A 22,011-nucleotide genomic window follows, 5' to 3' on the forward strand; every position below is an offset into this window, starting at 1 on the left:
CGCTTTATAATGAGGTTGGTTGGTTGTTTAACTAAAACTGGATTGAGTTGGTCCAAACTAACTTTAATTTGTTGTTAATTTTAAAATATATATTTTTACCTATCATAACTTAGTTTTTTTTGGCATATATAAACAAATAAGTATTTTATGAACCAATATTTTAAAGGAATGGATTAAATTGAGTTTATTATTTAATAAAAAATTAATTGAACTAAAAAAGATTTATTAGTGTTTTTTGAAATAAAAAAAAATAGATAATTAAAAATGTATTTTAAATAAACAGTAAAATTGGAAAACTAATTTATAATTGAGAAGCAAGGAGGAAAGCATAGTCATAGCCATTACTATTAGCCCCACAGAGAGGAGTGAAGAACTCAAAATTTGAAGAAGAAGACAGATTCTGGAGAACCAGAAACCCATTTTCCACCATAAATTCTCTGTCCCTTCCAAATTCCCTCCATAACTCCGACCTGATAACATCTCCGTCTCATGTTCACGACCACCGTCCATGGCCGCCACACGCACCTCCTTCTTTCGCCATCTCACCAAACCCACCGTTTCCGAACTCACCAGAACCATTCGCTCCGCCCACCCCTTTCATCTTGTTCGATTCTCCGCCAGGACTGCCAACGACGCCCTTTCCTCTTCCGACGAACTCGTTCAAGGCCCCTCTTGCATATTCGTTGGCCCCATCGAGACCGCCAGTAAAGAAACCCTTGAGGCTCTTTACCTTCAGGTTTGTGGATTACGCCTTTCCTTTCACTTTCTTTATTCTCGACGTCTCTTCTAGGTGTTGAACTTGTTTGATTTTCATTTTGCTTAGGCTAGGGATGCGTATTACAGTGGTCAACCGTTGATCGTTGATGATATGTTCGACAGAGTCGAGGTAAGCTCGGGAAAGGGATAAGTTTCTCGTTGAATTAGTCACTCTCCTCTAATTTTTCAATTTCATTGAATCAGTTGAAACTGAGGTGGTTTGGTTCAAAATCTGTGGTCAAATATCCTCGTTGCAGTCTTAGACGCCAATCGACGTATGCGGATGCTGAGGTGATTTTTCTTCTCATTTCTTTCTTTCTTCAGCTAATGGTTCTTAGGATAAAGTTTGGTTTATCATAAAAAATTGCCTCTGTTTTCCCTTTTTGCTTGCTTCGTTTGAATATTCAATGACATGGATGTAGGGCAGGAAGATCTATCACAGGTTCTAGCATTAGCAGGCATATGGTCAGTGTTCCTGGCACTTGGCTGTTCAGCATGTCTTGTTCCCTTAATCTGCACAGCTGATTTAGTTTTCAAGGATCCACTCAGTTTAGGACTTTCGTATAATAGCCAAGGATCTGCATTTGAGTTTCTTTCAGCTATAAATGCTATCCTCTTCATAGCATTTGGGTCTCTGATCGGCTACCCAATTGCTACAGCTTCTGGTAAATTGTTGCTCCTATACATTACATGAACTGAAGAAGAGAAATCTAATTTCTTCATTAGGCTCTCATGTTCATGGTTATGCTAGCTTATTTCAGACTATTTACTGGCTTTTGGCTTGGCTATTGCTGCAGTGGGAGTACTTCAGGGCTTGTGGAGAAATGATTTGGTGGCCCTTAAAGGAGCTTGCCCAAATTGTGGAGAAGAAGTATGTTTATTCATCAATATGTTGAATAATGGCTTTGGATCCATTCCTGTATGCATTTTTTCCCTTATTGCTATATAGAGTTACCTGTTGAAATTACTCTGTTTTAGGTGTTTGCATTTGTGAGATCAGATCGTGCCAATGGCTCTCCTCATAGATCAGACTGTCATGTTTGTGAATGCTTGTTGGAATTCCGGATCAAGTTTGAGGTAACTTTGCTTTCGTTTAACTAATAATTCCTTTTCCCCGAGGAATTCAAGGTGAAAGTGATCATACTAAGAATTGGATACTTTTCCATTGAGGCATTTTTCTGAGTAGTATCTCCTTCTCCTTAGGACAGGGGAAAGGATTTTCATCCCTGAAATTTCAGTCAATTAACACTCGGTGGCTATAAAACTAATACTCCTATGTCCTTCTGGTTTACATTTGCTACCAAGAAACGTCTGAAGAGAAAGACGCTTAATCTCTGAGGTTGGTATTGTGCAGAAATCGAGCTCAAGACAAGGTCGACAATGGGTTTATGGGCGCATCTACTTCGTAAGGGGTAAAAGGAGGCGCCAAAGATAGCTGTAGGATGTCAACTCCAGACGTAAGAGCAACTTGTCTATATTCCACCACATGATTCTTGGTGATTACAAATCAAGTTAGCTGCTGCCAGTAGTTCATAATCTTTCATCATCTTCATCCAATGTGGTTTGCATATTCAATTTGTAATCTTTTATCTCCCAGCCCAAGAACTGATAGTTGGTCATAAACAATTGGAAAATTGTAGAAAACTTAAAATATTCTCATCTACTTTGATTGTTTAGAGTGCCTTCTAAATTTCTAAATCCATGTGATTTGACATTCAGATTTCTTGCATCTTCCAACTTTTGTGCAATCATATTCTCTAAAATCATTAAATATCAATGTTGACAATTGTTTGTGAAGAATCTATGTAAACCAAAGAAATTATAACTCTAAAATAAGTTATCATTTATATTCAAATAACTAAACACCCTCAAGAACAGCTTGTTGCCTAAGGCGCTGTCCCTAACACCTCTCCAGAAGTCGTGTGTGTTCGATCTTTACATGAGCTTAACAACGAACCTTCGAATGTTCAAGCCTTATGATGGGTGCAGACCCGAAAAAATAGCTAAATCTATAAACTGATTTGAATGGCGACCATATTCTTAAACGTGAACCTAATGTAGCAGAGAATAAAGGGAAAAAAGAGGAACCAACTGCATTTGTTTAAAGAATTTATTCTTTGAAGAAGATTGAATTGGGTTTAACAGAATCAATAATAACTACTAAAATTTTGTAAGTTGTAATTTTAATGAAATTAATCCAATTCTACGTCGTGGACACTTCCTTCTAAGGCAAACTATTGCACAATCACTAATAAAAAAAAGCAAGCAATAGTGGCGATAACATCCCTACCATTGCTTGGCTCGATATTGAGAACGATGACAAAACCATTGTCAGAAGTGTCCCAAGCTGTAAACGAGAGTCCACATAAGCTGAACAACAGAGAAGAGATGGAAAATGAGCACTTGAACTAACAAAAGATTCATCAGAAGACAAGGAAGTGTTAAGAGATGCCGTAAGATTACCAGAAACAGAGTTATGGAAGCAAAAAGCCCTTCCTGGAGGAGGACTCCATGACCCCCGAATTCTTCTTCGTCTACTTTCAAAATCATTGCATAGTATCCATATACCATTGTGGTTGATATCACCAAGAATCTGAAAATGAGACCAAGTTCATAAAATTGACTGAAGTTCCCAAGTGCAAGAAAAAGAAATGTTTTGCAGAGAGAACTCAAAAAATACATTATGAATATGTAACCTATGTTCAGATAATGACACTACAAGTGTAACAGCCCATGCCCACCGCTAGCTAATATTGTTCCCATTGGACTTTCCATTTCAGGCTTCCCCTCAAGATTTTTAAAACCCATTTTCTAGGGAAAGTTTTCCACACCCTTATAAAGAATGTTTCGTTCCCCTCTCCAACCGATACAAAATCTCACAATCCACCCCCTTTGGGGCCCAGCTTCCTCAATGTGAGATCCCACATTGGTTGGAGAGGGGAACAAAACATTTTTTTGTAAGGACGTGGAAACCTCTCCCTAGCAGATGCGTTTTAAAAACCTTGAGAGGAAGTTCGAAAGAGAAAGCCCAAAGAGGACAATATCTGCTAGCGGTGGACTTGGGCTGTTACAACAAGATAGTCGTTGTTGAGTCTTATCTCTTAAGAGAATACACGGAGCCATGCAATTAGGGATGCTAACATATTGGACTAAAGATTCATTTTTTGAGTTCAACAATGTTCGGCAGTGGGGAGCTTACAATTTTTGACCTCTTGATCAAGGGTAAACATATGTCTCAACCATTTCATTTTAAAGAACTAGCCAACTTACTGAAAAAGATCAAGATGTTGAGTCAAAAGGATCTGTGAATAACTAATGAAGGTAGAAGGAACAAACACACAAACAGTCGAAGAAGACTAAATACACCCCAAAGGTACTAATAGTGTGTCTGGTGTTCAGAACTCAAGACCAAAAGTGTTCTTGATTGGCTAAACCATTTTCAATATTTTCATGATGTTCAGTTCTAAGAGAACACTTGGAAAGCACTTTAAAATGCTTGGAATGACTTAATTAGTAAGTGTTAATAAGGGAAGTTTCATTCAGAAACAAGTGTCCAAAAGAGGTAAATGGCAACTTACAAGATGAACCAAATCCCTCCAACCAGAGGTACCGAACCCCAAAGCAGCCCACATACAAGCGCAACCGACTGTCGCATCCAATGCAAGACATCTCCCAGTTGATCCTGCGTTGACAACAATTCATAGCTAGTTTAATAAGAATTTCCCCAACCAATTGATTTCAGATACCAAGTATAAAATGATCTAATTCATCGCTACTTTTCCACTCAATCCTTGCAACAGTAGACACTACGATCATGGAAAACTATCTCAATCCGTTCATGGGTAATGCAGTCTAAAAATTCACTAAAGCAGAACAAGCAATAACTTGAACCAACAAAGACTTCATTTCGCTTGAAGTAACAGAATTCAGAAGAGAGCAGAGTTTTGAAAAAACCTTATCCCAAGAAGCCTCTGGATCGAACAAATTCGCCAATTTGAACGGCGGCAAGTGACCATTCTGATGCTGCAACTGAGAATTAACCTTAATCGACTTCCCGTCCTTCATCCCGACTATTCGGAAATCGAGAAATCGAGAGAAAATTCGAGAAAACCAGTGGAGTATGAGCTGAAATCTAGAGATAAGGATCAGAAGATGCTAGGGTTTTGGAAAAACAAGAACAGCATGAGAGAGTGGGGGAATGGAATAAACAAATTAACGAGACGGCTTTCTGTAGATCTCTTCCGATTTATTTTAATAAAAATTCGAAATCGATTCAATCTGGAATGGGAAATTGTAATTTTATGGAAACGTGAAGAACTTTTGCTTGCTGTCCATGGCAGCCTTTGTTTATTCCACAGATTCCGTGCACCGTTCATCCGGATCCGACCGGGTGTCGGGTCCGATTCCGATATTTTTCTTTTTAATATTTATTTTTCAACTTTAATTTAAATTTTCAGCAGTGCTAAATTTTAAAAAAATTGTCAACTTTTAATTTTAAATCTATTTAATTAAAATAAGAGAAATGGTTAGTAATTTAAAATTTATTGCCTACCTTTCTCATTAAGAAGAATAATTAGAAATTAATAAGTAGACCTCTAGAAGCTTCTAAATAAATGTAGAATTAATTAATTTCTTTCATTCTTAAAGAATTCCATTAATTTATATTAAATTTTTAGTTTGACTTTTGTGTACTTTCACATTTATTTGGGTATTTATATTTATAAATGTCTATTTTGTACTCATAATTATAAAACACTTATTAATATATCATTCATAATTATGGCTAATATTTTAGGTAATTACTATTTTTTAATTTTTTTAAGGAGTAGAAGTTGGAGTAAATTGTTACTGGCTGGAGCTTTAGGAACATTTTAAGGGTTAATGATAGAACAACGAGGCAATAATTGAATTTGAGGGTTAGGGTTTTGGTTTTTTTTTGTTTTGCAATCTCTAATTGAAGGTGTAGAATTGATTTGTGTAAGAAAGTTGGGATTTTTTTAGTTCTAACAAATAACACATACCCATATAAAAAGCTTGGAACTTTGCGTATGTATATGTGTGTAAAGGACATGGGAGTGGGGCAAAAGTGTAATAAAAGGGACGTTGCTTAGAGAGGCGTGGACGGCGTTGGAGGGCCAGCCAAGCCAACCAGTTGAAAGAGAAGAGGGCAGCCACTGCCAGCCACTTTCCGGTTATTTTCCCTCTGTTTTGACTTCATTTCTGGACGTTAATTCGTGATTTTGCCTTTCCAAAACCCAAAACACCGCCATTTCAATCCCCTTTTCCCCTTTTCTTCTCCCTGTTCTTTCAATCGGAGATCGATCTCTTCCTCTTCGCGATCATCGAACCCTTAATCCCTTTTTTCAATTTTCCTTCTACACCTCGCCTGCAGCCGCTTCTGATTCTTCGAACTAGCGTGTTTATCCCAAGTGGGTAGCAAAATTATGGGTACCCCTGAGAAGAATGAGAGTAAGGGTGGCTTCTTTGCTGCCATGACTTCTGGAATTTCCAAGCTTAGCAACGCCATGCACCGATCTGTTAATGGGTACTTCCTTGTTTCTGGATTGGTATCTGAATTTCTGGGTTTTTGAAGCTCTAATCGTTGTTGTTTCCGCTTCTATTGCTCTTAGTTCTTTAAATTATTGTCTCTCATCCCTGAATTTGTATGTACAATTATCTCATCGGTGTTGTGATTCGTTCTTTTGAACTAATACTGTCTATAGAAGTTCATACTTTTCTTCTCCTTGTGAATGAATCTGATCTTGGTACGTTTCCTTGATTGAGATTTTGAAGGATCAATGAAGTTTTTTCTGCTAAATATCTGTGTGCTGTGAGTTTTAGCTTCTTGATGATGACAGTGTAAGGTTTTAATTAAATTTGATCTCATAACTTGGAGAAAGGTCTTAGAGCTATTGAACCAGGTGACAGTCTCATTGCTCAATATCATCATTTCAAGGTTGAATTGCTTCGTCGTTGTTGCGCTTTCCTTGTTTTGTACGGTTTGTTATTTGGATAGTGGCTTCTATGCTCTAGACGTGTTAATCGTCCCCTTCTCCAACCGAGGTGGGATCTCACAATCCACCTCCTTCAGGACCCAGCGTCCTCAATGGCACACCGCTTGTTGTTTGGAGTTTCCCTCAAGGTTTTTAAAACATATATGCTAGGAAGAGGTTTCCACACCCTTGTAAAGAATGCGTCGTTCCCCTCTCCAACCGACATGGAATTTCACAATCCACCCTCCTTCATGGCCTAGCATCCTCGCTGGCACACCGCTCGATATTTGGGCATTCCCTCAAACACCCTTATAAAGAATGATTTGTTCCTCTCTCCCACCGATATGGGATCTCACAATCCACCCCCCTAAAAGGCCCAGCGTCCTCGTTGTCCCTCGTTCCTCTCTCCAATCGATATGGGATCTCACAATTCTTCTAGATGATTTTCGCTAGAAAGCTTGTCAATTCTTTCTTTTTCTCAACTTTCGGTCAGCTAAACTCAAAGTTATGCAACAACTATTATCAATGCCACTGTACATAAACGTCATCCCTCTCAAACCTAGTTGTGCTATTAACGTTGTTTTCTGTGGTTTTATCGGTGTGCTTTGATTGTTCTAACTCGCAAATACTTTTCTCGAGTTATATCTTTCTAGTCCCCGTATTGCATTAACACACAGTTCGTATCAATGTTAGAGAGTTCGACTCATGATTACCATGCCTCTCTCCACTCTCAGGTTTCTCGGCTACGAAGGCGTAGAAGTTATAAATCCAGAAGGAGGCAAAGAAGATGCAGAAGAGGAAGCTCAGAGAGGAAGATGGAAACAAGAGGTTGGAAGCTAGGAGTTATGTCTTCTACTCCTTGTATATTTCCATAAGTTCATTAAAAAGTTGTTTTCTTTTTGGTTTGGGTAATAAAGGATCGCGAAAATTACTGGAAGGTGATGCACAAGTATATTGGTTCGGATGTCACATCGATGGTCACTCTTCCCGTAATCATCTTTGAACCAATGACAATGATTCAGAAAATGGCTGAGGTTTGTTTTTTCTTTTGGCATTCCATTTTATGTTCTTGTTCAAACCTTTTCATATTTGAAGAATTATCACAGTTAATGGAATATTCGCACTTGTTGAATCTGGCGGATGAATCCGAGGACCCTTATATGCGGTTGGTATATGCATGTAAGTATCGAAATCTTATTATGGCTTAAAGGTCGGCCAGCCGACCGACCTACTTAGACCTATGATCATTAAGTCATGGAGGCATTATTGTTCCTCGCTTGTTGCAGCATCATGGGCTATATCAGTGTATTATGCTTATCAAAGGACTTGGAAGCCTTTTAATCCTATTCTTGGAGAGACCTATGAATTGACTAATCATAATGGGATCAGTTTTCTTTCCGAACAGGTGAATTTCGAACGTCCATTTTCCAAGTTCATCATGAGTTAGAAAGTTGTGTGCAACTATTTACGTTCTAGTTCGTTCTTGTGTGTTTTCAGGTGAGTCATCACCCCCCGATGAGTGCTGGGCACGCTGAAAACGAGCATTTTTGTTACGATGTGACTTCGAAGTTGAAAACCAAGTTCTTAGGGAACTCGCTGGATGTGTATCCTGTTGGAAGGTAAAGTTTTAATTCTAATGTTCACTTTCTCTGTCTATCCCTTCATTTCGTGCATTTTCGAACTCACTTCTAGGAGTGAAAGGAGCACGTTATACGTTATAAACTTAGGTATACTTAAGATCATTCGTTCAAACTCCCGTTCACATGCTTCAAATATTTGAATATTTTATTTGTGTAACAATCCCAGTCCACCGCTAGCAGATATTGTCTTATTTGGGCTTCATTTCAAGGTTTTTAAACGCTATCTACTAGGGAGAGGTTTCTACACCCTTATAAAGAATGCTTCGTTCCTCTCTCCAACCGATGTGGGATCCCACAATCCACCTCTCTTCGGGGCTAGCGTCCTTGCTGATACTCGTTCTCCTCTCTAATCAATGTGGGATCTTACAATCCACTCCCCCTTCGGGGTCCAACGTCCTCGCTGACACTCTTTCCCTCTCCAATCAATGTGGGATCTCTCTATCCACCCCCTTCGAGGCCCAACGTCATCGCTGACACTCGTTACCCTCTCAAAGTTAGATATCAGCCACTTACATGGGCCATCATTGCCAGTCCAATAATTTACATGGAGATTCTTATTTTTCTTTTCAATTTATCCCATATGTAGCCTCTTGAATTCCAACTGCTATCAGTAATTGCCTTTTTGTATTCAACTCCGTCCCCGATGTTTGATAATGCTAGATTAGATGATGATATGGTTTCGACGTTTGCAGAACACGGGTGACTCTCAAACGAGACGGTGTAGTATTAGATTTGGTGCCACCGCCCACTAAAGTTAACAACTTGATATTTGGAAGGACCTGGGTCGATTCACCTGGAGAGATGATAATGACCAATTTAGCTACGGGCGATAAAGTAGTACTATATTTTCAACCATGTGGATGGTTCGGGTAAGAATCGTTTTCCTATCACTCCTGATCGCGATCGTTATAGGTAGATGGCGTTGTAATCGAAAAATCTGACTGGTGTTACTGTGTTCATATGCAGAATCTTGGGTAGTTCATAAAAGTGTTTAAGATGTTTAACTTAATCCTTGATAGTAATTGACGCCACGTTCCATCTCGCCGTTAACTGTTATTTTTTATTGCAGTGCCGGGCGTTATGAAGTTGATGGTTATGTTTATAACTCGGCCGAGGAACCCAAAATTTTGATGACGGGGAAATGGAACGAGTCTATGAGTTACCAACCTTGTGATATGGAAGGGGAGCCACTTCCAAACACAGAACTAAAAGAGGTAATTTTGTTGTCTCGTGGTCGAAACTCGATTATAGCTTTCGTGTTTTGTTGTCTTATTGTATTCATTCTCTAGGTTTGGCATGTCGCTAAGACACCCGAGAACGACAAATATCAATACACACATTTTGCACATAAGATCAATAGTTTTGATACCGCCCCTAAGAAGTTGTTGGCATCGGATTCACGGTTGCGCCCTGATAGATACGCCTTAGAGAAGGGTGATCTATCCAAAGCAGGATCAGAAAAGAGCAGGTTCGTTCCTCGACCGTTCGAATCCTTTCTTTAAGCTTTCTTTCATCAATTCAAATTCTGGGTTAGGATTTCATGCATTTTTCATGTGGTCAGTTTGGAAGAGAAGCAACGAGCTGAAAAGAGAACTCGAGAGGCGAAAGGACAGAGTTACACGCCCAGATGGTTTGATTTAACCGAAGAAGTTACATCGACTCCGTGGGGCGACTTGGAAATCTACCAATATAATGGTTTATACACCAAACATCGAGCTGAGATCGATAGCTCTGGTTCAAGCAGTAACGACGAGGTTGACGCTAAATCGATTGAATTCAACCCCTGGCAATACGGGAAGTTGTCGTCGACAGATTAAAGCTCTCCTCTCCTCTCCTCCTCTTGTGTTATTTGCTTGGCTTCTTCAGATAGTTGGTGATATCTTTCAGCATCTGATATTATAGTTCTTAATGTGTTGTTTGTTTATAAATACATAGAGCTTTTACACTTTGTAACTTTGTTATCAAAATCTTTGCCACTTATTTTGATCAATCCTTCAACTTTTTCTACCAATGTTATGTTGTTCTTGGTGGTATCATTCATAATTTATGTGGTTTGCTTCTATTTCTTACTCGTATGATTAGATGAGTTTAATATGACTTCTAAATGATTTCTCATAGAACGAGAACGAGAAAAAAAATGTATATATTTCTTGGAATGGGTTGTTCGTCAAAAAGCAAATTATAGATGCTAACAAACGTTTGAACGGGGACATTAAATATTGAACCAACTTTGGCAACTTTTTCAACCTATCTTTATGACCGTGTAAGTACCAACAAACTTTATCTCGACTTTCAACACTTGTACTTTACTTTTCAACACTTGTACTATACCGAAAGACTGTTACTTAAGAACGAATTTCATTTATATAAAAACATTTGATTTATATAAAAAGAGTTATAATTGTACCCTACCAAAATTTTATTTTCTAAAAGAAAAAGGTTGATATGAAATGTGAAAAAATTGATATCTCACATCATTCTTCACTCAAACCAAATTTTACTCTTACTTCGCCATTTTTTATTTTTAAGTTACCTAATTTTGTAGGCTTCTAACTCAAGATATCTAAACCTTCGTAAACTTCAATTTTGTGAGATCCCACATCGATTGAGGAGAGAAATGATATCAATTGGAGGGAAGAACGAGTACTAACAAGGACGTTGGCCCTGAAGAACGTGGATTGTGAGATCCCACTTCGATCAGAGAAGAGAACAAAACATTTTTCTAAATGTGTAAAAATATCAGCTTAACAGACGCATTTTAAAAAACTTTGAGGGGAAACACGAGAGGATGAAGACTCAGGTTGAACGGAACCAACTCAACTTAAATTTATTATTAATTTAAAAAAAATATATACACATTTTTTTGCTTACCCTACAATTTTACATACAAATATTTATTTTATTTTTATTCGTTTTATAATTATTTTTATTATTCAACTCAACCCATTGAACAAAAATTTCAAAATTATATATTTAAATTGAATGGTAAATATTAATTAAATATTTAACCCGTACTAACACTTTACTTTTATTAAAAATAAAAACAACAACCCGAACCAACCCAACCTAAAAGATTATGATTGAGTTGAGTTAATTATTTAATAAGAGTTATTTGAGTTGAAAAAATTAATAACCTACCCAATTGTGCCAGGCCTGAAAAATGGTCTAACTAGTTTTATTTGGGTGGTTACATGTTTAAAAAAAATATAAATAATTTGGTATCTTAACCTACCTAATATTTAACTTTCCATATTATTTTTCACCTAAACTTTAGGTACCAATAATTACGTTAATTATGAGGTTATAAAGTCAATTTGCATATAAATTTAATGAACAAGACATCAATTATCATTTTAAATATCAATGGTTCAATTCTCTATTCAACCCTCGTTAAACTAAAAATAAAAGGAATGAAAATTGAATAACTCACGTTACAACATTAGTACACTCACCTGTAGCTACATCAAAAAGTTCATTTTCTTCAAGTTCGATATCAAAATAAAACAAACCTACAAATTCTGGAACGAAAATAGATTTAATTAAAATATTATTTTATTCATTCTAACTTAATTTTAAGTAAATCTTAACATGTCAACTTGTTAGGTTAATTAAAAAACATTATTATTATTAATATTTGTAATTAAATACTAACCATAAAAATTAATTTAGAATTTAGTGTGGGTGATAATGGACGTTGAGATCTTGAGGGACATCCACGTAAGATTCCTTTCAAAAGGTTGAACCTTGACTTTTCTTCTTACGTGATAAGGAAACGGTGAAAGAATAAAGAAACGATGACTTGGATTTTTATTTTTTTCCACGTCATTTTTATTTTAATTTCAACAAAAACCACCTTTCTCTCATGACTCGCCGATGTTTTCGTCATTTTGCTCTGTCTTAAACGCCGTTAACTTAGAGGCCGTCTTCTCGAATATTCGCGAAACGCCGTCATTTATTATTTTTCTTATTTAGATCTAAATTTTAATATACTAAACTATTACAATTAATTAAATAAAATCATAATCAAATAATTTCTCGGAAATAAAAGTTTATGAAAACTAAATTTAAAGAAAATGTAATAATTTTTAATTTAAGAAATTTACATGATAATATCAAACAAAAAGCGACCAATGACAGATCGGGCTTTTGCCATGTAAGATTTATTGCACATGTCCCACGCGACTAGTTGCAGGTGAAGCCACGCGCAAAAAGATAATAAATAAATCCGGAACATGCTCATCGGGATAACGGCTCGAATATAATTAATAAATTTACACGTTGAGTCAAAATTACCAAATTAACCTCTGCCTACCCATTCTTTGTTAGCCGTTCGATTTTACGGGTATCAAAAAATCTCCACCGTCCAATCCCATTCTCCTTGCAAAAAGTGTGTTCGAACTCAGATGCAAAGATATAGCAAGCGTGATCTATAACTCTTGTCAGTTTCTGTCACAAAATAAATGATATATAATAAATATTAAATACATAATACTTTTAATTTAATTCATTAATTTTATAATTCTTTTATTAAATTCTAAAAGTAAACTCTATTAATTAGTATTTTTAATATTCCATATAAATTTCAGGATCTTAATATTTTATATGTGGGGGAAAATTATTTAGCGATTTTTTTTTAATTTACTATAAAATTGAGGTAGTTTAATTTAATTATCATAATTAATGAATTATAGTATTTAAATTTAAGATACAAGAGTAAACCATTAAGAAAAATGACGTCTCCTAACTTTAATAATTATCTAAATATTAAAAAAAAGAAAAAAAAAAAGAAGAGTGAAAGTTAAACCAAAAAATAATAAATAATAATAAGTGAGCCCTTTCTGTGACTCAACGTTTTTCTCGATCGTGCGGACCGCCGGCAGCCACAAGATTTAATGAAGAGCCACGTGTCAACATCTGAAAGTGCTTTACAATATGGTGGGTTCATCTGGTAGACAAGAACCGGTCTTTAGGTGGTTTTAGTCACCGGATATAGCCGGTAAACTGATGGGGACATACCGATAGGTCTGGTGAAGAGGGTCAATGGTATAAGATAGCTGGGGTTTAAACAAATGTGCTCCGGTGGTTTTCAGAGGGTTTTGGCGATCGGAAGTTTTAGAAGTTTATATAAAAAAGAAAAAAAGAAAAATTGGTTTTCATATTTTTACGGCGAAGAAATTTTTTTAGAACTTGATTTTGGTTTGGCGTTTGGAGTTTTTAGGATTAAATTGAAAAATTATGGGATAGGAAACGAGAGAATGTGGTGAAACAAAGACGATCTTCGTTGGTTTCTCCGATTTCTTGTGGGATTTACGGATCTCTTTTTTGCTTGCAACTGGGGGTTTTCGCCGGAATTTCATTTTCCGGTGAAATTTGGAAGCTGATTGTTTCTTCAGGTGAAGCATAACATTTTTTGTTTTGGTTTTTACCCAGTTCTGTTTCGATAATTCTTATTTCCTCATCGTTTGTAATGGGGGTTTTCAGAACAGTGCATTTGGTTTTTAGACAAAAACCTTGGGATTGTTGACAGGAATTGGAAGATTTAACGTCCAATTTTGCTTCAGAATTGTCGATTATTTGCAATTTTCGGTTTCTGTTCCTTTTTTAGTATCTGATCAGTCGAATGGGGTTTTGCTTTCGCTCATTTTGTTTGATAATTATTGTTTCTCTTTTTGATTTTCCTTGTGTTGTTCTGGATTTCTTGGTGGATTCCTCATTTCTTCTTCCCTTCTTCTTCTTTCTGGCTAAATTTTTGCTTTGAGAGATTCGATCTCAGATTCTGCGCCAAATCTCTTCAGAAATTCGTGGATGATCGAGAATCTCCCCAATTTTCTGTTCCGAGTTCTTGAATTCCGATCAACCTTCAGCTGTTTGCAGATTCCTGCATAGATATAGGAAACCATCCGTTTCTCATGGATTTATGTTTCGTTGTTTTCGATCATCCACTCAAAGGTTTTCTATCTGAAAATCTTTCCTGTGTTGAGTTCATAATTTATAATGACTGCATGCCTCATCTCTGATGCTCAAGTAATATTGTTTTGCATGGGGTTTTCCTCTTTCTGGAACGTCTCTCGGTTAACCTGCTTCATCCCATCATCACTGAAGTTTGTTTAAATTTGGGTTTTAGTTTGAGCGTCAGTCTCTCTGTTGAAATTCCAAGTTCTGGGTGTGTGCATGTGCGAGAATGTGCTTTTTTGGCCTTGATTTGTGTCAATATAAGCCTTGGAATTGTGATGTTGAGGCCAGAAAATGCTTCAGAACTTTTGTTTCATTGGTTTGTTTCCAATTTGATTTCTCTAGCTTGTAAAACAGATCTAGTTTGAGTTTGGCATTGGATCCTTTGGTTTCTCTGGGCTTCTTCTTTTATTGTTTCCCAATGTGGTTTGTTGTTCTGTTCATCTGTTCATCTGTTCATCTCTTTTCCTTTACAGGAATTAATTTGTGCTGTGACTTTGTGAGCAGTAGTCACAAAGTTGAAGTGTGTTGATCTCTGTGTACTGTTCATATTTGTGCTATGACTTCTAAAATATGGTGCTTCAGAAGAGGTTAGATTATGGGTTTCATGACTACCAAGTGCCAACAATGCCTCGAGCTACCAGATCGGCGAGGGTACATGTCCTTCATAATTCTTGGTCTTTGTTCCAAATAATTTCGAGATCTCTGTCATGTTTCCTTGGATTATGATGAATTTTAATGATTTTCTATTTATTTCAGAAGAGAAGTATATGTAAAAAGGGCACTGAAGGTAGTCAAATGCGTGCGTTCGATTTGTTGGCCACTGTTGCTGACAAGTTGTTGCATGGGACAGAAGGTCCTACTACTAATACTATCGATACATCAACCGAAAAAGATAGGTACACGGTTGTGGACAAAGAATTGAATGTGGACAGTTTGTGCAAAGTAGAACCTTCTCAGGGCTTTGTCTCAGAGCTTGTTTTATCTGGTCATGATAAAAAATGTGAATCAAAGGATTGTTTTCCACAGCATAATGAGCATGTTGAACATTCGCTGCCATTAGCTTCTGAAGTAACGAATTTCGAAATGGGAAATTTAGCTAGCGAAGTACGTGTAGGCTCCCCCATTAGCAAGGAGTCCGATAACTGTGAATTGGATGGTAAGAGTGAAGTTATAGTAAAATATGAGTTGCTTAAAACTGAAGAGGTGCTTACTAGAACTCAGGATCGGGGGGATGACTCATGCAAGAGAGAGGATCCCGTTATCTGGGACCAGAAAGCTCGTGTGTTGGGAAATTCGGTTAGTTGCGGCAAGGTGATTCACAACAAACAGATTGTTCAGAACTCTTATTTTGCAACTCAGAATAATGTAAAAGTAGTTGATAGAGATGATGACGAAAACTCTTCTGGGTGTACTCACCCAGTCTCCTCAATAAAGTCCTTTAGGACAGTACCTAGTAGTAGAGACCGAAGGATAAAGAAAGTATCTGCTTCCAAATCTTGGAAAGTAGTTCCAAGATATAGGGATGAATCACTTTCTAAGACTGGTCAGTAATCTGCATTATTTTTACGTTGGGCGTTTTATGCTAAAGCACTAGTTTCGATTCTATTTCAAATAGGTTGTTTTCTTTGTTCTAGATGGCGTTTGGAAATCATTGTCGTGCTGTAAGAGCTCTCATGACAGTTGCAGACCCCAGAAATCTCAAATGAATATTCCTTTTAAAAAGAGGAAATTCTTCGACTGTAGTAGCTCAGTGTCGAATTCTGATGGTGGAGTTAACTCAGAGGGCATTTCTGATTCAAATGGGAAGGTTGCCAAGATGGATAGCTCAGGTTCGTTCTTTAGACCGATGCCTTCGCTGCATGTAGAATAGCACTCTCACGTTGTTCTTATGCAGGGAGATCGTGTTCTGTATCAGGTCACGGCCATCACAAATCTTTCCAATCCAAGGATTCTCATGGTATGAGAACTTCTGATGGATTTGCTGCACTGAATTTGTCTTGGCTTATTATTTCTGCCACTGGCACGGCGATTATACATGAAGGCTTTTGTCTTTCTTTTTTACAGTGAAAATTAGGATAAAATCTTTTAGGGTGCCAGAGCTCTTTATTGAAATTGCAGAGACTGCAACTGTTGGTTCATTGAAGGTATGAAAACGATGGATGGATTATTTATCGAATTTACTTCAATACTTCGCATTTGTCGACTGTAAATTGGTTGCTTGGTTATAGACACAATATGATGTAGTTGTATGCTTAGCTGAGATATAGATGCATCTGTGATTTTTGGGCATCATGGTTTCTGATCTTGCTTAACCGTTCTGTAGAGGACCGTTATGGAAGCAGTGACGGCTATACTTGGCGGTGGATTACGTGTCGGTGTTCTTCTTCAGGGGAAGAAGGTTAGAGATGACAATAAAACTTTATTCCAGACTGGAATCTCTCATGACAACCAGCTCGATTCGTTGGGATTTGCCCTTGAGCCTAATCCTTCACGAACGCCTCTTGTGTTGTGCAAAGAAGATTCTCCATGTATTCTTCCATGTGATGCCCCGGAACCACTAACCAGGTAAATGGAACGTGGCGATGTTCCATTACATGTGTTTTTAGTTGTTATCCATATTGTAAAGCTGATAGCAGCTGAAGCTTATCAATGCCATTCGTTAAGGTTGTTTTTTTTTTTTTTTGTTTCGGGTTCGTCGAGGAAAGGGATGTCACTGTACCGTTTCTACTCCACTGTTTCTTTCTTTTTCTTATTTGATCGGGGCAACCGAACCGCCCCAAGTTGGCCAGCTTCGTGGTCAATGGGAACCATCTAGGATTTAATATCGTACGAATTTTCTTGGCAACTAAACTAACTATTATCCCACTAGAATAGTTACTGTTGAAGTGTGTATGAGCTCCTAGACGCTCACGAATTTCATAAAAAAAAAGTCTTTAAAAAAATCGTTAATCGGGTCATTATCATCATTCTGGTGTGATTTTCAGGTATTCACCGGATGCCTCTGCAGATCATCCAGGCAGTAGCAATGTGTTGCCTGAGCCTCATGGAGACTCTTTAGGCAATTTCATTGAAAGTGATCATGATTCAGCCCCCTCTCCGACTGATACGTCAAATCACAAAAGCACGGTGGACTCTAAAGCGCTGGTCACTGTACCAGCAATGACAGCAGAGGCGATTTCTGTGGTTCCCATGCATCGAAAATCGAAGCGGTCCGAGGTTGCGCAGAGGCGAATTCGTAGACCCTTCTCTGTCGCTGAAGTGGAGGCATTAGTTCAAGCTGTTGAGAAACTTGGTACAGGAAGGTATATATTTCACGTACATATCGAAGTAGAAGGGATGTAACAAACTCGTAATTTGCAGATTTGTGATCAACAGTGAAAACATTTACACATAATAGCTTGCGCAAATCGACTCTTGCCGAGGTGGCTAATATCTGTTATTCTGTAGGTGGCGAGACGTTAAACTCCGCGCATTTGACAACGCAAAGCATAGAACTTATGTGGATCTGAAGGTACAGAACCTCTTCTTCATTTCGAAATAATCGAGTTCGATTCACTTTCTTCTTATTTAGTTCACAACTCGGGTCTCGACTTACAAGAACACATGTAGTGCCAAATCTGTAACCATAAGCAAAATACATAGTTGGTCTCTGTCACCCTGGTTGGTGCTTGGATGTTTATATATGAATCATAAGTATTGAAAGTGGAGTGATTTGGCTGTTTGGATTCAGGACAAATGGAAAACACTGGTGCACACAGCGAGAATATCCCCACAGCAAAGACGGGGAGAGCCCGTGCCACAGGAGCTTTTGGACCGAGTCTTGACCGCACACGCGTACTGGTCGAAGCAGCAAGCTAAGTACCAGCTGAAGCGCCAGCCCGAGAGGTTTCTCCTTTGAGTTGGTTGGTTGGTTATATATATATATATAATGGTCGTTGTGACTATTCTTTTTTCCTTCTTTTTGGGGTGGGGGGGTTGGGTTACAAGAAAGGTGTTGTAAAAATTAAAGTTGAGGAAAGGGTGGTTGATATGATATGATGAAGCAATGGAGGGTTATATTTTGGTGTAATATTTGGTGGGTCTGTCCAAAGATTGGTTCTTTTCCTTCATTCATGCAGGGAGAGAGGCTGTTCTTCACAACTTGTATAAATCATTGTTGGAATAAGAGCTTGCTAACGGAATTCGTTTCATTTTCCATTCGATTTTGTAACCTAATTCAATCTAGTTCTTTTACTTTTCTCGATTTCTCGCATACTCGTAGTTTGATGGAAGAATCCCCACACGAGGCCTTCACGAAGGTATACCCGACAGTAAGTCTACTATTAAGATCTGTAACACTAGTTTAGTTTAGCTCGATATTGTAACCTAAGCATTGAAACTTGTCGGACATAGCAACCACACTAAACGAGCTTCTTTTATCAATCACGTCAATCTTTTACTATTCTTATTGAAATTACTTCAAAAAGTAAAATGTCAATCTTTTACTATTCTTATTGAAATTACTTCAAAAAGTAAAATGTTAAATGTATCTGAATGATTGAAACTTCAAATCTAAATTATGATTACCTAGAAACTCGCAAAATAATATCTTTTATCTTACCGATCTAAAGTGTCTTTTAAGTTCTAACATGTTTTTTATTGTTATTGTTTGAATACATCACTTAAACTTTTTAATTTAATATTACTTAATAGACACGTTTTAAAATCTTGACGAAAGGCTCGAAATGGAAAACTCAAAGAAGAAAATACTCAAAGAAGAAAATATCTGCTAACGGTGAGATTGGACTTACAAATGGTATCAGAGCCAGATTTCGGGTGGTGTATCAGCTAGGACGTTGGGCCCTCAAGAAGGGTGGAATGTGAGATCGCACATCAATTGGAGAGGGGAACGAAACACCTCTCCTAGTAGACGTGTTTTAAAAACTGCTAACAGTGGGATTAAGCTATTACAAATTTTTTAATGTTTTCGGTCTATCAAATATAGATAAGCTTACATAACATGATAGTCGATAGTTTGGCTGAAATTTTAATAAGAATCTATGTCACCTAACAAAGAAATAAAAAATGAAATTCGTGCCAACTTCTAAATGAATTAATTCCGGCACCTATGCGTAACTAAATATTATATATATATTATTAAGTAATGAATTAATAGTTTTAATAGCTAATATATTGCATCAAATCAATGCATTTTATTAAAAGAATAAGAATATATTAAAATAAATTGAGATGTTAATAAAACAAATTAATCCATTAAACAATTTAATTTACACATATTAAGACGTGTGGACCACAACCATTCATTTATTGGGGTATGATGATTGGCCAATGATAAAGAAGAAAAAGACAATTAAATCAATAATAATACTTTAAATATATATATATATATATATATCTGTGGTTGCTAGAAAAAATATGTGAAATAAATATATTAAATTAATTAAAATATCTTTAAAATTTTTAATTTATCAAAATAATAAAAAAAATCTCACTTTATTTTCAAAATATCTTTAAATTTTTAATAATATTTCAAAAGTATCCTTAAACTTTAAAAAATTTCATTAATATCATCTAATTTTTTAAAAAAATTTAAAAAAGTCCCTATCATTTGCATGGAGTAACTGAATATTGAAATGTATGTGATTTAAAGACAATATTTTGGAAGAATTCGTGTAAAGTAAGTAACCTAATCATGTTGTTGGGGACATCATGTGGTGAACCGAATTCTGTTCAGTTAATTAATGAGAAAAAATAATAAAAAAATAAAAAAAAAGTAATATATATATATAATATATATATATATACATATAAAGAATTGGTTGTTTTGATAGTAACAAGGCAAAAAATGGCATTATATTACAATAAATAATTAAAAAAAATATGAAAAAATCCACCAATATCTTAAATTTATTTTTAAAAAATCCCATATGCACATAAAATCGTAAAATTGCTATAATAAGAAGTGTCGATTTATTTATTTGGATCATGAGTATAAATTACTCCTTTTTTTTTTATAAAAAATTAATTAATTAATTAATTAAATTATGTGTTATGGTCAACACATTTTGGCCTCACATGATCTAATATTATTTGAAGCGTCATTTTCTTACTCGTTTTTCTACGTGTATAATAAATAAAAAATAAAAACTCGTTTTTCTATGAATATAAAACATATAATAACAAAAATTACTAGATAATACTTTAATATATATATATATATATATATATTTTTAAAAAAAAGTGGAAAATAAGTGGATAAAATTTGAATACAAAAATGTTACCAAATTTAAATTTCATTTATATGGTAAAACTAAATATAATTAATAACTAGTTTTCTTTTAATTTTTAGTGTTATTATAATTTGAGAGCTCAACGACTTTCCTATTTGAGTTTTCTATTTGAGTTGAGTAGAATTAGATATATATATCATAAAGTCAAATAAAAATGTCGGAAGAAAATGATAATTAAAAATAGAAAAATATATTTTAATTTGAACACCATACCATTAGTGTATAATATTAATTTCAAACTATGAATCTTAACACGAAAATAAAAATAAAGGAAAGTTAGGTTTACGAGTGAAATTTTTTTTAATATGCTAAAATTTTATTATAAATAAAATTTATTAGAGATTATTAAAAATAAAATTTTGAAAGTCAGCTATTGCAAAGGTTATAATTAAATTCATATTGATTTATTGTTGAAAAAATATATTTTATTTCTTTTATTTAAAGCCAAAATTATAAAATAGCATTTTTTTTGGAAAAGATGAACAGACTTTAGATGCACGTGAGTTGGACCAGCATTGCGCCGCCCTGAATCTAGAGAATCTAGATAAGCATCTTCCTAAGATTCTAAATTCCATAAAATAACCACTATATTAATTTAATACTTATATTGTTACATAAATTTAGTTTACATTAATTGCGTTTATTATTTTAAGACATTAATACAAAAAACTAATAAAGATTATAGATGAAATAATATTTATTATAAACATAGGGTTAGCAGTTCGAAGCCTAAAAATTATATTAATTTATCATTAATCTTTTCAAATTCCAACACAGCTACGCACGCATTTCGAAAAAAAAGTCCGTGTAATGAAAGTTAATTTTTTAATTAATGTACTTTTGTATCCATTCGTCACAGTTTTGATGGTCCCTTTTCAAACTAGGTCCAAAGAAAAAACAAAATATTATCTCGTCGTTCGTCAAAAAGGTCTTTATGACTTCCTTCTCAGAGCTATAGTGACTATGTAAAAGACAAGAACATAAATGAACCGAGACCACGTCTAAATGAGAACAATCGTGAGTATACTATTTATATCAATAAAATATATTTTTTTTATTCGGTCTCTTAATCATATGAGCTCAAAAATTAAATATACTTCGCTTGGAGTTATCATATACTGCGTGATATGAAAATGTCGACATTATCATGTGCCAAATTCAATCATAATGTATACAGTAAAAAAAAAAAAAAAATAATAATAATAATAATAATAAACTTTAAAATGTTTTATATTACTAAGAATTTTATTAATTATTATTTTGAGAATTCCATCCATTATTATTAAATAATCCAATAATTAATTTCCATCCATGTGTTATATTATATTCCCAATTAAAAATCAAATAATGACAAAAAAAAAAGGGGGGGGGGGGGGG

The 22,011-nt window shown here is 35.5% G+C and overlaps 4 protein-coding genes across 6 annotated transcripts in view; 3 read left to right on the top strand and 1 right to left on the bottom strand.

Annotated features, from left to right (window-relative positions):
* The first annotated feature begins 305 nt into the window (after positions 1 to 305).
* Positions 306 to 2,415, top strand: LOC111452235 (PGR5-like protein 1A, chloroplastic). The gene is made up of 7 exons (XM_023092841.1): positions 306 to 736; positions 824 to 886; positions 961 to 1,047; positions 1,184 to 1,421; positions 1,554 to 1,627; positions 1,735 to 1,833; positions 2,111 to 2,415. The coding sequence occupies exons 1-7, from the start codon at positions 509 to 511 to the stop codon at positions 2,189 to 2,191; spliced, it is 870 nt and encodes a 289-aa protein (XP_022948609.1). The 5' UTR covers positions 306 to 508; the 3' UTR covers positions 2,192 to 2,415.
* Positions 2,416 to 2,852: 437 nt separating this feature from the next.
* Positions 2,853 to 5,126, bottom strand: LOC111452238 (uncharacterized protein C20orf24 homolog). Its single transcript, XM_023092845.1, has 4 exons — positions 4,711 to 5,126; positions 4,335 to 4,438; positions 3,220 to 3,349; positions 2,853 to 3,126 (listed from the first exon to the last, which is right to left on the bottom strand). Exons 1-4 carry the CDS (start codon positions 4,819 to 4,821, stop codon positions 3,088 to 3,090), a joined length of 384 nt encoding a protein of 127 aa, XP_022948613.1. The 5' UTR covers positions 4,822 to 5,126; the 3' UTR covers positions 2,853 to 3,087.
* A 752-nt stretch (positions 5,127 to 5,878) lies between these two features.
* LOC111452231 (oxysterol-binding protein-related protein 3C-like) lies at positions 5,879 to 10,400 on the top strand. Its single transcript, XM_023092837.1, has 10 exons — positions 5,879 to 6,301; positions 7,484 to 7,577; positions 7,667 to 7,783; positions 7,856 to 7,928; positions 8,036 to 8,154; positions 8,247 to 8,368; positions 9,082 to 9,258; positions 9,459 to 9,603; positions 9,679 to 9,857; positions 9,951 to 10,400. Exons 1-10 carry the CDS (start codon positions 6,201 to 6,203, stop codon positions 10,204 to 10,206), a joined length of 1,383 nt encoding a protein of 460 aa, XP_022948605.1. The 5' UTR covers positions 5,879 to 6,200; the 3' UTR covers positions 10,207 to 10,400.
* A 3,065-nt stretch (positions 10,401 to 13,465) lies between these two features.
* Positions 13,466 to 22,011, top strand: part of LOC111452116 (telomere repeat-binding protein 5-like) — a 23,420-nt gene continuing 14,874 nt past the window's right edge. The window contains exons 1-10 of one of the 3 annotated variants that reach the window (XM_023092663.1): positions 13,466 to 13,782; positions 14,818 to 14,995; positions 15,101 to 15,887; positions 15,979 to 16,173; positions 16,260 to 16,301; positions 16,409 to 16,488; positions 16,668 to 16,909; positions 17,329 to 17,646; positions 17,792 to 17,855; positions 18,075 to 18,272. In XM_023092663.1, the coding sequence (XP_022948431.1) occupies positions 14,915 to 14,995; positions 15,101 to 15,887; positions 15,979 to 16,173; positions 16,260 to 16,301; positions 16,409 to 16,488; positions 16,668 to 16,909; positions 17,329 to 17,646; positions 17,792 to 17,855; positions 18,075 to 18,242 (1,977 nt within the window). In that variant the 5' untranslated portion in view covers positions 13,466 to 13,782; positions 14,818 to 14,914 and the 3' untranslated portion in view covers positions 18,243 to 18,272. Of the gene's footprint in view, positions 13,783 to 13,845; positions 14,996 to 15,100; positions 15,888 to 15,978; positions 16,174 to 16,238; positions 16,302 to 16,408; positions 16,489 to 16,667; positions 16,910 to 17,328; positions 17,647 to 17,791; positions 17,856 to 18,074; positions 18,273 to 22,011 lie in introns of those variants that run through there. The other 2 variants (XM_023092660.1, XM_023092661.1) reach the window with 2 other exon arrangements.

The sequence above is a fragment of the Cucurbita moschata genome, unplaced genomic scaffold (genome assembly GCF_002738365.1).
Source record: "Cucurbita moschata cultivar Rifu unplaced genomic scaffold, Cmos_1.0 Cmo_Scf00014, whole genome shotgun sequence".
Classification (NCBI taxonomy): Eukaryota; Viridiplantae; Streptophyta; class Magnoliopsida; order Cucurbitales; family Cucurbitaceae; genus Cucurbita; species Cucurbita moschata.

What these genes read in the sequence shown, in the direction of transcription:
- LOC111452235 (XM_023092841.1), top strand. Translation starts at nt 509, where the DNA reads ATGGCCGCCACACGCACCTCCTTCTTTCGCCATCTCACCAAACCCACC. An exon ending in CGACGTATGCGGATGCTGAG is followed by an intron (nt 1,048 to 1,183) that starts GTGATTTTTCTT and finishes GATGTAGGGCAG; the next exon opens with GAAGATCTATCACAGGTTCT. An exon ending in GCCCAAATTGTGGAGAAGAA is followed by an intron (nt 1,628 to 1,734) that starts GTATGTTTATTC and finishes ACTCTGTTTTAG; the next exon opens with GTGTTTGCATTTGTGAGATC.
- LOC111452238 (XM_023092845.1), bottom strand. Translation starts at nt 4,821, where the DNA reads ATGAAGGACGGGAAGTCGATTAAGGTTAATTCTCAGTTGCAGCATCAG. An exon ending in CAGAGGCTTCTTGGGATAAG is followed by an intron (nt 4,439 to 4,710) that starts GTTTTTTCAAAA and finishes TTGTCAACGCAG; the next exon opens with GATCAACTGGGAGATGTCTT. An exon ending in CTTCCATAACTCTGTTTCTG is followed by an intron (nt 3,127 to 3,219) that starts GTAATCTTACGG and finishes TCTGTTGTTCAG; the next exon opens with CTTATGTGGACTCTCGTTTA.
- LOC111452231 (XM_023092837.1), top strand. Translation starts at nt 6,201, where the DNA reads ATGGGTACCCCTGAGAAGAATGAGAGTAAGGGTGGCTTCTTTGCTGCC. An exon ending in TGATTCAGAAAATGGCTGAG is followed by an intron (nt 7,784 to 7,855) that starts GTTTGTTTTTTC and finishes GAATTATCACAG; the next exon opens with TTAATGGAATATTCGCACTT. An exon ending in TATGCGGTTGGTATATGCAT is followed by an intron (nt 7,929 to 8,035) that starts GTAAGTATCGAA and finishes CGCTTGTTGCAG; the next exon opens with CATCATGGGCTATATCAGTG.